The following is a 15312-nucleotide window of genomic DNA, read 5'->3' as shown; positions in this document are numbered from 1 at the left end:
AAGAGTTAGCCTATCTAATTGTGATAGGTGTGGTGGAAAAATACAAAGCAAGGAAGGGGGGAGGGCGTCCCTAACATCATCCGTATTTTACATGTGCGGAATCCACAGAATCCGGGCAAACTGCACCAGGAGCCTGTGCTCTTAAATAGCCCGCTCTACATTGGCCTGGTCACCTGCTCACTGCAGGGGGGGGCATGGGGAGGGTGCTGCAAGCAGAGGGCACAGCCTATGCAAAGGCCTGTGGTTGCTGGAGCAGGAGATGGTTGCTGGAGTCCAGGGAATGAGGAAGAGGGCATACAGGGGCAGGGCAGGGTGGGTTCGGAGTCAACAGGGATTCTGATGGCCCTGGCCCTGGTGCTGGGCTGGTTGCATGGGAGGCGTTGCCGACAGAGGAAGAGGGTGTGGAGGAAGAGGGCCAGGCCTTCGATCCGGACACCTGGGTGGCAGTGCTGGATGGGCACCTAAGACAAGTTGGGGCACTCGTGGTGGACAGGAGGGGCTCACTTCCGGGGAGCTTTCACGCGGGGTCCGAGCGAGCCCTGCCCCTCGGCCCAGCCGGGTTGCCCGGCCCTTGTGTGCGGCCAGGCTTCCGCAGACGTTCCCAGCCTCACGCACCGCACGGCACGCCGGTTACAGCTGAGCGGTTCTGCGGAGGGGCCGGGAGGGCTCCCACCATGGCCCTGGCTCGCCGGGCCCCCAGCTGAGCTGTAAATGACTTTTCCATTTTCCGAGACCTGCGCCCAGGCCTGTTTGGTATTCAGGGACGCCGGGCCCACACTCGCCAGCTCTCGGCTCTGCCCGAATTACTTGATTAAAACGCATATCAACTATTATGTAATTCGTTTCTCTGCCGCAGCTCGAGCCGGGCCTATGTTAAAACTGTAATAAAGGCTGAGTTTGGAGGCAGCGGGGGGGGGGGGGGGAGGGGGGGCGAAGGAGCAGGGGTGGGAGGGCGTCTCTGGGTCGGGGGAGGGGGTCGGGGGGAGCTGAGAGAAGGACCCCCGACCTCAAGGCCACTGCTGGCTTCCTCGAATCTAGATGACAGGGACCTGCAGACGGTCAGCTCCCCTCCTGCCTCCTGAGAAAGTCGGTAGGTGTAGCAGTTGTGACCATCTCATTTCCCGTCTTTTCCTCTGGCAGAAGGGACAGCAGGGAATGTTTGGGGGTGAGGGCAGAGAGCAAGCCGCATTGGCTTTCGCGCCCAGAAATGGAATTCTCCATCGCCTGGGAGTTCTCTGTTGCAAAGCTGGCTCTCGCTAGGCTGTGAGTCCCGAGTCCTGGGTTTTCTTCGCAGCCTCCCTGCCCCTGGGCTCCGCTGACCATCTGAAAATGGGGCTGATACTGCCTGCTGGGCCCTCCACGGTTATTGGGAGAGTCTGGAGTGGGGACAGTGACAGAGCTTGGAGACCGTAGGGTGTGGCACACACGCGTAGGGTGGTGACCGCTGCCGTGTGTCGGGGGCCAAAGGAACTTTGTAATTGTACTGCCAGGCCCTGTTCGTCTAAGACGCCCTTATTGAGCACCTGCTGTGTCCCAGGCGTAGGCTCTGCTCCGTGCAGGGATCTCCCAGTCCAGTCGGACCGAGAGACCCATAGACAGGCAGGTTGGGTGTCCCCCGATGAGCTTTGAGAGCCCGAGAGTGGGCGTGCAGACCGGCCTGGACATGAATTGCATTGTGCTGGGTAAGCAGGAGCGAGCCCAGTGGAAGGGGGTGTGGTGTTCCAGGTAGAGGAAGCTCACGGTCAAAGTCAAAGGCATGGAGGTCTGAGACAGCCCCGGCTTGGCCATTTAAGGGTGCCAAGAGCTGGCCAGGGAACCTCGTGGAGTGACAGGGTGGGCCTGAGCACGTGGGCAGGGCTGACAGTGGGGGGATTGGGGGGGGGGCGCCTCACTGGCCTTGCTGAGGCTTCCGGAGTCATCCGCTGTGGGAGATGGCAAGCTTGGAAGGAGAGGCAGAGGCTGAAGGAGAAGCCGTGGAAGATGCTCCCCGGTGACTCTCTACCCACGTCCATCCACCGCACCTAGGCTGGCCTCTGTCGTGAGCAGACCTCAGTCCTGCCCACCCTTAAGCTTTGACAAACCAGATGGCTCCTGTCACCCTTCCTGTCCCTCATTCATTCTGTTCTCAGGGGGCTCTGAGGCTCTTTCAAGTCCTGTCGCTGTCTTGTGTTCTGTGCCTGTCCTGGCCCCAGTTCCTACGGAAGCAGGGTTTCCTTCAGTAGACTGGGAAATTCCCAGAATAGGGATGGTACCTCCTCCATCAGATTGGGAGCTTCCTAAGACAGAGGCTGTTTTTCCCCCAGAAGATTGGGAGGTGGGGCTGTTTCTTCCCTGCTCAGGATTGGACTCCCCACGTCCCTGAGCAGAAACCAGGAACCCAGAGAGGAGGCCCGTTGCCATATCCCTCTGTCTTGGGGCTATCCCCACACCTGTACGGGCTCTGTCCCACCCCCTTCGGGACCTTTCCATCTCACAGCTGTGTGGGGGGAGGGCAGGAGCTGCTGCTGGCCAGAGGCTGCCCCCCCACCCCTGCCCCAAATCGAGCCTGTGTCTAATGAACGTGCTTCACGTCCACTCTGCCCACGTGGCCCCCTTCCCCGTGCCCCTCTGGGTTATGCAGTGCATTTCGGGATTGAATCCCTGGGACTGGGTGTATTTGGCTCTGAGCCCCAGCTGTGCTGGGGAAGGTGCCCCAGGATGCCTACTGTGCCCCCACAGCCTCCTCTCAGTGACGGGAAGCTGGGCAGCCGGGAAAGGAGAGAGGAAGGGGTTAGATCTGACCCCAGGTCTCTGCCTTTAGGGATGAGTAATGAAGGGAGGGCTTCCCTGCCACTGGTTCCCTTGTCCTGTGGCATCACGATCAAAGGCAACCTGGTAGTGACCAATCAAAAGCACAGACGACTGCCCAATGGCCAAGAGAGCAGGATGGAGGGGAGGGGACCTGGGGCAGAGGAGCGTTGCTCAAGACCGGATGACGTCCCAGCTGTGGATGGAGCCCCATGACAACGTTGCCCATCGTGCATTTTGCCGTGCCAGGCTTTTGTACGCTCTTCCCGCGGCCTGGGATGCCTGTCCCCTCACCTAACATCTAAGAGGCCGTATGCGGTGTTTGGGGGAAGAAGGAGGGGTGTCCCTTGTGGGCGAGGCCTACCCCTATTCGGATAACAGACATTTAAAGCAGTTGAGCAAGGACGGCGTGGGGGCAGGCAACAGGAGAGCAGGAGGCCGGTGTGCCCCTTTCCTGAGAGACTCTGGGCAGGTCACGCTGCTTCTCGGTGACTCAGTTTCCCCCATCTGCAGTGGGCTCACATGATCTCTGAGGCTCTTCCTGCCTGACTGCGGCTGAATGCCGTGAGCACAGTGTCCCCAGCCCGGGCTCAGCACTGTCGCTCCGGTGACCGCGTGGACGACGAAACATGAAGTGCTTCCAGAAATTCCCAAAATGGGATGCTAGGCGAGGGGGAGGGAGAACTGAAGGCAAAAGAGGAAAGAGAGAGAAAGCAGGAGTGGGAGGAAGGTCACCACTGACCGCCTGCTTCCTCTTTCCCTCTCCCTTCCTTGGTCTCCCCTTCTCCTGGCCCTCCTCTGTGCTCCCCATAGTCCCCCAGGGTCCACGGAGGGTGCAGCTCCAGAGCCCCGGCCAGGCCACTCCTTGCTGGCATTCCCTCTGCTGGACCAAGATGGGTAAGAGGCACAGGCCTGATGGACTCGGGAAGCCAATTCAGCCGCCAGGGTGTCTTCAGCTCTGAGGCCAAGGAGCTTGACCAAGCCCTTCCTGCAACCTCTCTAGCCTGGACCTGGGGTAGGCAGATTGCTGGCCTGATAGCCCCGTCCAGGGATGAGAAGTAAGCTGGCCGCAGACTCCTGGGCTCTCTCTGCACAGGAAGCAAAGGCTTTTCTCCATCCCCAGGCTCCTGGGTGGAAATCAGTGGGGACTCTCAGGTAGGGGCCATGGTCACAACCAAGGTCATCAGGTAAGGTCTCTTCCAGCCTGAAGGGTTACTCAGAGGTCCTGAAGCAACCCAGGAAGGGCCTGTGTACACAAGTCACATAGTCCAAACGCTTCACGTTATAAATGGGGGAAACTGAAGCCCAAGGAGGGAAGGTAGCCTTCTTAGGGTCACGGTTCTGGGCGTTTAGGGGCAGAACCAGGTATGGAATCTAAGCTTCCTGACTGCCAGCCCTAAGCACGTGCATTTGCTCTGTCTCCCTCCCCCCCTTTCTCCTGGCCCTCCTCCTTTCATTTTTGCTGTATTTTCCTTGAAAACAATAGCATTGCTGCTTAAATGGTCATTATTTTATTTTATTTTATTTTATTTTGTTTGTTTGTTTATTTATTTATTTATTTATTTATTTATATTTTATTTATTTTTGAGAGAGACAGAGACAGAATGCGAATGGGTTAGGGGCAGAGAGAGGGAGCCACAGAATCCGAAGCAGGCTCCAGGCTCCCAGCCGTCAGCCCAGAGCCCGACGAGGGGCTCGAACTCACGAGCTGTGAGATAGTGACCTGAGCCGAAGTCGGACGCTCCACCGATGGAGCCACTCGGGCGCCCCTACATGGTCATCATTTTAAAAATACTAACTATAGGGGCGCCTGGGTGGCGCAGTCGGTTGAGCGTCCGACTTCAGCCAGGTCACGATCTCGCGGTCCGTGAGTTCGAGCCCCGCGTCGGGCTCTGGGCTGACGGCTCGGAGCCCGGAGCCTGTTTCCGATTCTGTGTCTCCCTCTCTCTGCCCCTCCCCCGTTCATGCTCTGTCTCTCTCTGTCCCAAAAATAAATAAAAAACGTTGAAAAAAAAAAATTTAAAAATACTAACTATAAACAAGTGTAAAGAAAACAAACAAACAAACAAAAGCTCTGTCACCCTGAAGGTTAACATTTGTTAACCTTTTGAGCACGGCGTTCCGGAATGTGTCATGCGTGCTTTTTCCGAAAGCGGGGATCCGTCTTTGCGCGCCGCTTCGTGCCTCGCCTTTTTCTTAGAGTCAGGTGTATGGAGGTATCGCTAACGCGCAGCCAACCTGTCCGATTTTGGAGAATATCGTTCTAGGAATTTCAGCAAGGGTATTTCGTCACGAAACTACCCCGAGTCTGTGGTCATAGACATCCTTCTCTGTCAGTGGAACTAACCTAAATACCCAACGGTGGGGGATTAAAAAAAAAAAAAAAAAACATTCAGTTGTGCCAGGAAGTGTTTAACCAATCCCCTCGGGTTGGGCACGGAGGTTGCTTCCCCCCCTTCACCGTGATGAGCAGAGCTGCGGGGAACATACTTGCCCTCGTACTCAGGAGGGGTCTCGGAAGGCGGGCACGTGGCGCTACTCCGTCCCTCTCCCTCCCTGTCGCCTGCCTGCAGGGAACCGGCCGGACGAGGGCTCGGACGTGGAGTCGGAGCCCGACCTCCCTCTGAAGCGCAAGCAGCGTCGGAGTCGGACCACATTCACGGCCGAGCAGCTGGAAGAGCTGGAGAAGGCCTTCGAGAGGACTCACTACCCGGACATCTACACCCGCGAGGAGCTGGCACAGAGGACCAAGCTGACGGAGGCGCGTGTCCAGGTGAGGCGGCGCCTCGGGTGTTGGCGGGCATATCGAAGAGGCGGGAACGGAGAGGGTCCCAGGGTTTAGGGGGCCCCCAGGGGGTTCTGCAGCAGGTGGTCCGGGGACCTCGTAGACGAGGAATGCCCCCGGCGCTTGATGCAGACTAAGCAGGCCGCAAGCGTCGGTTGACCGCGGTGAGGTCCTGCTGGAGAGCAGTCATCCCTTCCGAGATGAGCCAGAGGACAGGGCTCAGGAAGCACAAAAGTCTCCAAATCTCCGATGAGGGGAGGAAGTGATTAGGAGGAAATTTTCTGAAGGGCCCGGCTTCTCAGGACGGGTCATGAGTTTCCCATCACAGGAAGCATGTGAGCACACTGGGCAGGCTTGTTCCTGATGGGTTGGAAGCATCAGAGGAGGGATGGGCAGACCTCGGATGCCCCCATCCACACCCTCAAGGGAGTGTGGGTCCTCATCGGTGGGGCTGGGGGAAGGGAGGGCGGCGAAAGCAGGACCTGCCTGGGCTCGCAGGCCCTCACCTGCCACCTGGCCCCAGCGGGGGAGGGAACGGCCTCCTCTCCCCAGGTCGGGGAGGAAGTGAGAGAGGGTCATGATGGCTAGCTCCTGGCGGAATGAATGCGTTCCCGGCCTGTCTTCCTCATAAACGGGGGAGGCGGGTGTGCGGGAGGGGCCACCCCAGACTGCTCACTGGGCACTTCCAGCGGGGAACCCGGCTTTGCTAGGCGCCCACCTTGCCCCAGCCCTCCTCACGCGTGGCCCGGCGGAACGTCAGGCCACCTTGTCAGGCAGGTCACCTCCAGGCAGGCCGCAGGTGCAGAAGCAACAGGCCTAGAGAAGCGGCAGAGCTCGGCTGGGGCTGAGCTGGGCCGGAACTCGGGCCTGGCAGGTACCAAAGCCAAGGTCTTTCCATGCGGAAGGAAGAAGCTGCCTCAGAGCCGGGGACCTGAAAGCCGTGGCAACTGGCACTTAAACGCTCCAGGAACCGGTGTACCTCCCTCCGCCCTCCCCACCCCCACTGCTGGAGCGGGGGGTCCTTGGCTGCCTTTGAGGGAGACCCCGAGGGGAAGGGGGCAGGCGGCAGCAGCCAGCTTGTCTCATTCTCTCCCCTCCTCTCCAGGGTGATATCTGAGCCTGGCCTGGGCTCCGGGCCTCCCTCCCCGCCGCTCTGATCGTCCTGCAGCTGTTCTCCTGGGCACATTCCTGGGTGCTTTCTCATTCCCACGTCTGGCGGCCGCGGCTGCTTCCCATCACCTTGAAGCCTGACCGCTCCTTGTAAAATTTCCTGGCTGTCAGGGCAGTGCTTTTATTGGCCCAGGGGACCCAGAAACAGGTGTCACTCAAGGTCCAAGGAGGGAGGGGGGCTGGGAACAGGGGGAGCAGCCAGAGGCCGGGCAGACCCACAGTGTGGGGGCCCAGGCAGCCTCCTGCACATGCTGACTCCCGTAACATCCTGTGGGCTCCTCCAGGGCGGTGAGGGTGCCCAACCTTGGCCTGAGAACGTAGCGTGATCCCAGCAGAGGAGGGATCGATTATACGTTGGGTTTTTAACAAATGACCAAAGCTGACCAAAGACATCAAGACCAGGATGATAGAACATTTGGCCCGGAGAAGCGATTTGGAGGACGGGGCTGCTCTAAGAGGTCCCGGAGGGTGGGACCAGGGCCAGTCAGGGAACGTCCCCAGGCCTACATAAAGGTCTGCAGGGACTGGGAACCGCAGGCCTAGGTTTCCCTTGGTCTCTGTATCACCTTCAATAGATCTGTTTCCTTTCTTGAGACTTAGTTTCTCATCTATAAGTAAAGGAATGGAACTAAATGGTCACTGCGGCTCCTTAAAGTTCTAGGATCGCACTTATTTTTTTTTTTCATTTTCTTTTGATGTTTTGTTAATTTTTGAGAGAGAGAGAGAGAGACAGGGTGCAAGCGGGAGGAGCAGAGACAGAGGGAGACACAGATTCCGAAGCAGGCTCCAGGCTCCGAGCTGTCAGCACACGGGGCTTGAACTCACGAACCGTGAGGTCGTGACTTGAGCCGAAGTCGGACCCTTGACCGACTGAGCCACCCAGGCGCCCCTAGGAATTTTGTTTATTGACAATCAGAGCTGCCTTGTGAGGTGATGAGATCCCCATTCCTGGAAGTGTGTAAGGCAAAATACAGTGTGCCATCAACCAGAAACCCTAGTTTCTTCTGCTAGGGTTCCTGCCGTGGACGGTAGGGCAGAGACCTCCAAGCCTCCCGAGCAATGGATCTGAGGTCTCGGGTGTCGGATTCTAAAAGTCTGTGATTCTGGGATTCCGCAGTCCTGAGACGTCTCGTGTCAGTGGCCCGGGGAGATGGTGAAGGGGTCCCGAGTGGGCTCAGAGCCAGATGCTGAGGTGTGAATCCCAGCCCCAGCACTTACACCTGCAGCCTCAGTTTCCTTATCTGCAAAGTGGAGGGGACAGGAAGAGTCTACCCTGTTCTAAGGACAAATGCTTACCTGTGGTTTTTTAACCACACGCTCCGCATTAGGAGGTGCCTGGCACACAGGAGCTCCATAAGTAGGGTACATTCTTAGTAAAACTCCACCTGCTTTTTCCAATCCTGGCCACCCTGGAAACCCCCAGTTCGTTCAGCTGGCACTCATTTATTGAGCACCTACTGTGTGCCGACGCTGTTGCGGGCCCCGGGGAGTCAGCAGACAGAAACCGCTGTCACGGAGCTGACACGTGCATGAACAAGGACACAGGTAAACGTGTCAGGCGGGGTTCCAGTAACTCAAATGCGTTGCCTCCCTCTGGCTCTGCTCCAGCCCTGCTTTTGAAGCCTGCAGGGTGATAGTTGGCATCCCTAGTGTCCAGGGGAGACACCGTGTCTCAGCTGGCGGAAAGCCACCAGGAAGGGTGGGAAAGGGGGCATCAGGCAGGAGGACGCGTGCCTGGGGACCAGTAACCTTTCTCTGGAGGAGCCTTCACTCCTGAATAGCGAGGGGCCAAGCCCGACCTTGTATCCGTCTTCCTCGGAGGTGGACAGATCCGCTGTGTCCCAAGTACCGAGATCTCTGAGCCTGTGTGTTTCCCCCAGAAGCAGAAGCCTCCCTGAGAGGAATCCCATTTGAGAAGCAGTGGAGGGACTCATCACTAATTAACAACTTGGACTGGACCTTTCCCTAACAGTAGATAATGCTTATGGGACACTTCTCATTTGCGGGGCACGATGCTCAGTGTTCCACATACATGGTCACTGTCATCCTCCCCATGACCTTAGGAGGCAGGTATGATCAGTCTCTCCATTTCCAGCTGAGAAAACCTGAGGGAAGAAATTTCCTAAAGACAGTTAATCAGCAGTGCGAGGACTTGAACCCAAGTCTGCCTGTCATGTTCTTTTCTTCTGTGCTCCGTGGAGAGAAGGACCAGATGGAATGTTCAGCCCCGTAAACAGCTGCTTCCTATGGCATCGTGTTCCCAGTGCTGGGTGTTGTGGGAAGGATCAAAAGTGGATAATAAAACTCAGCATCTGCTTTCAAAGAACTCAGCCCTGATCAGGGGTTCTGGTGCAGGGGTGTGTCTGTGTGTGTGGCGGGGGGGAGGGCGGAGGGGGTGATGGGGCTTACCCCTGTCCCTCCTGGAGCCTCCAGGCTCCCCCCTGTGAATGGGCAGCTTACACTGGATGCCAGCTAAGAGCTCGGCCATCAGAGAGTCCCCACCAGAATGATGGTTGTAGATGTTGTTCTAAGCGCTTGGCCTGTGTTAAGTCACTTGAGGTCCCGGGAGGCAGTGGTTCTCTGCCTTGTCTGTTGTGTGCCCGGGGCACAGGGCAGCTTGAGGGCTAGGACAGTCCCGTCCATCTCTCTATCCTTCACATCTCGCTTGGCATAGAGCACAGTCCCAGTAAAGGTTCGTGATAAGAAGGAGGGAAGTAAGGAAGGAGGGAAAGAGAAGGAAAGGATAGGGAAGGACGGAAGGGGAAGAACTTTTCCAACTCTCTTTGGTATTCTTTATCCGAGGGAAGGATGACCCACAGGCAGCTGTGATGTGCCAATCAGGAATGGCTCTGACTTCAAGGTTTTTGCTACATATATGTATCATCCGAATCGCTATTTGTTTTTATTTTATTTATTTTATTTTTTTTCATCTTTATTTATTTATTTTTTTTTTTTTTTAAATTTTTTTTTTCAACATTTTTTATTTATTTTTGGGACAGAGAGAGACAGAGCATGAACGGGGGAGGGGCAGAGAGAGAGGGAGACACAGAATCAGAAACAGGCTCCAGGCTCCGAGCCATCAGCCCAGAGCCTGACGCGGGGCTCGAACTCACGGACCGCGAGATCGTGACCTGACTGAAGTCGGACGCCTAACCGACTGCGCCACCCAGGCGCCCCTCATCTTTATTTATTTTTGAGAGAGAGACAGAATATGAGCAGGGGAGGAGCTGAGGGGAGGGAGACACAGAATCAGAAGCAGGCTCCAGGCCCTGAGCTGTCAGCACAGAGCCCGACGCAGGGCTCGAACCCACGAACCGCGAGATCATGACCTGAGTGGAAGTCGGATGCTTAACTGACTGAGCCACCCAGGCGCCCCACTATGTGCTTTTAAAATAAAATCAATGTATGTTATTTTTTCAAATGATTATTTATTTTTGAGAGAGAGGGACAGACAGTGTGAGTGGAAGAGAGACAGAGAGAGACAGAGAATCCAAAGCAGGCTCCAGGCTCTGAGCCATCAGCACAGAGCCTGACGCGGGACTCGAACCCACAAACCGCGAGGTCATGACCTGAGCGGAAGTCGGACGCTTAACTGACTGAGCCACCCAGGCACCCCACTATTTGCTTTGAAAATAAAATCAATGTATGTTATTTTTTCAAATGATTATTTATTTTTGAGAAAGAGGGACAGACAGTGTGAGTGGAAGAGAGACAGAGAGAGACACAGAATCCAAAGCAGGCTCCAGGCTCTGAGCCATCAGCACAGAGCCCGACGCGGGGCTCGAACTCACGGACTGCGAGATCATGACCTGAGCGGAAGTCGGACGCTTAACTGACTGAGCCACCCCGGCGCCCCCAAATCAATATATTTTAAAATAAAAGTGTCTCTCGCTGTCACATAAGCAGGCAGCCGGAAACACACATCAGGGAAGACTAAACAACATTGATGGGGGACTTGCTGGAAAACATCAGCTGCGGAAGCGCTTTTCTGTGTGTTCAAGAGGAAGCTCAGCATGGGTGTCAGTGAGGCACCGAGGATAAGTTAGCACCAAGCCCGGACCTTGTCTTCCACACGCCCAGAAGGCCCGGAGGAGGAGTGGAGGGGCTCAGGGTTACTGAATGTCTGTGTCACTGCCATCTGGGATGTCCCTCCCTTGTAGAAGGAGGAAACGTTGAATGGGAACAAAAATGTGCCCCACACCCTCTCCCAGAAGCGGGGAGCAAGGAAACACTGCCCATTCCGCGCCAGTTCAGAAGCCCCTCGGTCAGGACGCCCCTGGGGAAGCCCTCCGTGCCCTGGGGCGTGGGGAGAAGCGGGGGCCACAATTTCATTCCAGAGTCAGTTGTCGCTCCTGACCGGACTGCCTCGTCTCCTTGCTCTGTGCACCCTAAACGAGTCAGAGCCGGCTGCGCTGTTCCTCCAGCTCAGAAAGCTAAACGCGGCTTCTCTCCTCCAGAAGGATCTGGAAGACAAAAGACACCAGGGGCACAGAAGCACCCCTCCACTCAGTGGAGGCTGGGCAGGTGGGGGGAGGGTCTTAAGTGATCCTGTGCTGCTGAAGGTTGGAGGGGACCCCACCAGGAGGGGCTCCCATCTGAGCTTTGTCGCATCGGCCCTGGCAAAGATACACCAGAGCAAGCTCTGTATTTCCTTGTTCTCTCGTTCACCCGTTCATTCCTTCATTCATTCATTCAACAAGTATTCCGTGTAGATGCAGGAGTTGGCTGCGGGAAGAGTGTCTGGCTTAGAGGGAACGGCATCTGCAAAGCCCATATGCTTTCCCATGAGCCTTTTCCTCCTTTTCTGGACCAGAGCTCGTTGCAAAATCCAGACAAGTGACTTCTAGAAAGTCAGACTGATTGAAGTTTGAACCTCAGATTCGTTTCAGCTATAGCTGTGTGGCCTCGGGCACGTTCTTTGACCTCTGTGAGCGTCAGTTTCCCCTTCTGTGAAATGGGAGTAGGAGTACACGTCTCCTGGGTCTACTGGGCCGACGTGAGGCACCGGCACGGGGTGGGGGGTGGGGGTGCCTGGCGCAGAGGGTGGGAGGGAGCGTGTGTTAAGACAAGGATGGTCGCCCCCCGAGCAGCTGCGGTGGAGAGAACGTTGCACGGAGTCGCCCAGACGTGGCTGTGTCTCCGACCCGCCCCGTTACGTGGACAGGTCACTCACTACCTCTGCCCCTCAGTTTGCTCATCCGTAAAATGGGGAGAACAATAATAATCCCATAATAATCCCTTCGCCGGGTGGTGGTGGTGAGGCCACGATGGGCTCACACCCACGCAAGTGCGCTGCACTCCGTCCCCGGCCGCGGGAAGGTGGGGATTGGACGCGGGCTGGACACAGGGTGACGGCTCGGGGACCAGTGGTAGCCGTGCCTCAGCTCTCCGCCAGGAGCCAGGCTGAGGGATCCCCGCTCTCTGCTCTCCACCCGCCCAGGTCTGGTTCAGTAATCGCCGCGCCCGTTGGCGGAAGCAGGCAGGAGCCAACCAGCTGGCAGCGTTCAACCACCTTCTGCCAGGGGGCTTCCCGCCCACCGGCATGCCCACGCTGCCCCCCTACCAGCTGCCGGACTCCACCTACCCCACCACCACCATCTCCCAAGGTGAGCGCACGAGATTGTCCTGGCACCTCAGCCGCGCCCTGCCCCCCATTCCTCCCTTCCTTAACTTAGAAGGAACAATAAGGGCTATTTATTTCTCTAACGTTTATCTATCGTCGAGAACAAGCACAAGCAGGGGAGGGACAGGGAGGGAGGGGGACGCAGGATCTGAAGCGGGCTCCCCGAGCTGTCAGCACAGAGCCTGACGCGGGGCTCGAACTCACGGACCGTGAGATCGTGACCTGAGCCGAAGTCGGATGCTCAGCCGACCGAGCCACCCAGCCGCCCCCAAGGGCCATTTTCTTTTTAATGGCCATTTGTCTGTTTGCACGTGGACAGACGATTACCACGGGAACAGTGAGTTCCTGCCTTTGAACTTCTTGGTTTTGCCAACGGGCCACAGAGCACCCAGGTGAGGGTTAACAGGTAGCCTTCCCGCACACGTTTAGAACGGAGCTTCTCAAACTGTGAAGTCACGTGCATCTGCTGCGGTCTTATTAAAACGCAGAAGTGACAGACAAGGCTACTATCCCTCCCTGGACCCCTCCCTCCATCCTGTCCTCCCCCTCGTCTCTCTCTGCACCCCCCCCCCGCCCCGGGGCACACATTGGGAGCCCCACTACCTGACATCTGACTCATGATGCCCCTGGGGCTCCCTCTTAAAGGGCCAGCAGGCTGGAGTTCTGGAAACTGAGGAGAGAGGCAGGGGATCCTCCCTATGATCCTTTTTCTCCCCTCCCTATAATTCTTGATGAGAAATTGACGATGATGGTCTCATCCCCCGGAAGGCTGCGTGGAGGGGCCCTGACAGAGCAGAACAGCAGCCCAGCAGCCAGGAAGAGAAATGGCAGCTCGGACCCTGGCCCCATCACTCAGTGGCCTTTTCGCCTTGCACGAGTGCCCGGCCCCTCCGAGCCTCGGTTTCCTCATCTGTAAAATGGGAATCCTGTGCCCGCTTCACACCCTTAGACAGTATTTGCAGAAGCACCTGGCCGGTGGTCGGTGCCCCCAAAATGCTGTCGGGACAGGCCTGGGTACATTAAGAGAGTCCCCAGTGAGGTCTGACTTTCAGTCCAGAAGACTTTGATTGAGCACCGACTGTGTGCCAAACGCTGTGCAGTGTGGCCGGTGCAGATGCCTGGAGGTTGTCTGGAACGTCGGTTAGCTGTCAGTCGAGCCTTGGCTAGTCCCCGGCGTCCTGTGCAGAAGCCAGCTGGTCCGATCCTGAGTAGCGAGGGGAGGTCCCCTCCGTCCGCTGGATGGCGACGAGGAGGAAGAGGCTCGTGGCTCGCCTTCCACGCGGACGGTTCTTTCCCTGCCCTGGGACGCCCGCCATCTGGGCCGGGGCCACTGGCTCAGGCCCTCTCCTGGGTCTCTCCGCAGACGGTGGCAGCACCGTGCACCGGCCCCAGCCCCTCCCGCCGTCCACCATGCACCAGGGGGGGCTGGCCGCCGCGGCCGCCGACACCGGTTCTGCCTACGGAGCCCGGCACAGCTTCTCCAGCTACTCAGACAGCTTCATGAACCCGGCGGCGTCCTCCAACCACATGAACCCCGTCAGCAACGGCCTGTCTCCCCAGGTAGGTGGCCTCACCAGTCTGGTCCCTGGGAAGCCGCGGGCTCCGGGGCACCGAGAGAGAGAAAGAGAGAGAGAGAGAGAGAGAGAGAGTTAAAGTGGGAAGCCGGGACGCCCCCGCCACCCTTGCTGGTCAGGACCCTGGGATCCTTTGCCTGGGCTTTATCTCCGAGCCGCAGGCCCGGGTGACCCTGCGGGCAGGTACGGAGAATGGGTTTCCCTGCTCCTGGCCACAAGAAACAAAAAGCTGTTCCTGGCCCCCCAGAGCTTGTGAGTCCGGCCCCCCGCCCACCTCATGGCTGTTCGGTTCACGAAAGTCAGGCATTTTCAGGCAGCGTGTTGGCAGAAGCCTTGTACCGTTTCCTGTGGGATGCTGACTGTGGTTTTGGGGCTTGGTTCTCGAACCAGGAGTCCTTCCTGGATTCCATCCTGTGCTCCACCCATCTCTTGCCTTTCCCCAGGCGTGACCACCGAATGAGAGGCAGGACCGCCTCCTGTTGGTAGAGAGAAACGCGGCTGGGGTTCTAGACTGGGGGCTCTGCTCCCATTGGGTCTTGGAGCTCGTTCCCTCGTGTGTGATTGGTTGCTGGCTGCGTCACTCGTTGCCGGGGCTGTTGGAAGTCGTTGGGGCCACCCTGCGATCCAGTGCACAAGGCATCGCTGAGGCTGATGATGCTGGCTGGTGGTTTGGGGAGCAGGACGCGGGGATGCTGGCAGTCCTGGTGGCTTTGAGGAGCTGATGGGTTCCCTTCTGTAGCCACAGCGGGTTCTCAAATATCCACGGAGGAAAGGCGGAAATCCAAGGCTGGTTTTGCCCTGCCTCCCACCTTCTGAGTGTGACGCAAGCTTTCCTGAACGGCTCTGGTTCGGTAGGAAGGGTGAAGGCTGGAAGAGGGTTACACCCCAGCTCCGCGGCTCAGGGCGTCGGGGAAGTTAGCATCTCTGAGCCCCGCTTTAGCCCGCGTTGAACTAAAAAGTGATTAAACCGGGTGTTGCTAACCTCCTAAGAAGGGTGTTGTTTGTGCTCAGCTTGCTAACTGGCCGAAACCTTAGCGCAGAGGCTGGCACAACATAGGGGCCGAATAAACATTAGTCCTCGTGTCAACCCCCCGCCCCCCACAATTGCCAGGACGATACAATCAGTATGAGAACCCTGTTACTTGAAGAAAAAAGGGGGCCAAAGGGAAGGTCCACTACAGCCCCCAGGCCACATCCATCTAGCTTCCTGCTGTTGTCAATAAAGCTTTATTGGAACATAGCCACGCCCGCTTCGTTACAGATTTCTGGCTGCTTTGGGGCTGTAACGCCAGAGCTGAGAAGTTTCAAAACAGATCACGTGGCCCACAAAGTGAAAAATATTTGCTACGTGGCCCTTATAGGGGAAAAAAAAA

The 15312-nt window shown here is 57.3% G+C and overlaps 1 protein-coding gene across 3 annotated transcripts in view; it reads left to right on the top strand.

Moving 5' to 3' along the window:
- PAX7 (paired box 7) overlaps positions 1-15312 on the top strand; it is a 101308-nt gene that overhangs the window by 46555 nt on the left and 39441 nt on the right. For all 3 annotated transcript variants that reach the window (XM_058718897.1, XM_058718896.1, XM_058718898.1), the window contains exons 5-7: positions 5361-5560; positions 12183-12348; positions 13729-13925. In XM_058718897.1, the coding sequence (XP_058574880.1) occupies positions 5361-5560; positions 12183-12348; positions 13729-13925 (563 nt within the window). The remainder of the gene's footprint in view (positions 1-5360; positions 5561-12182; positions 12349-13728; positions 13926-15312) is intronic.

This window comes from Neofelis nebulosa, chromosome 2 (genome assembly GCF_028018385.1).
Source record: "Neofelis nebulosa isolate mNeoNeb1 chromosome 2, mNeoNeb1.pri, whole genome shotgun sequence".
Taxonomy (NCBI): domain Eukaryota; kingdom Metazoa; phylum Chordata; class Mammalia; order Carnivora; family Felidae; genus Neofelis; species Neofelis nebulosa.
Note: the sequence above shows the minus strand (reverse complement) of the source record. Positions and strands in the feature narration are given on the sequence as shown.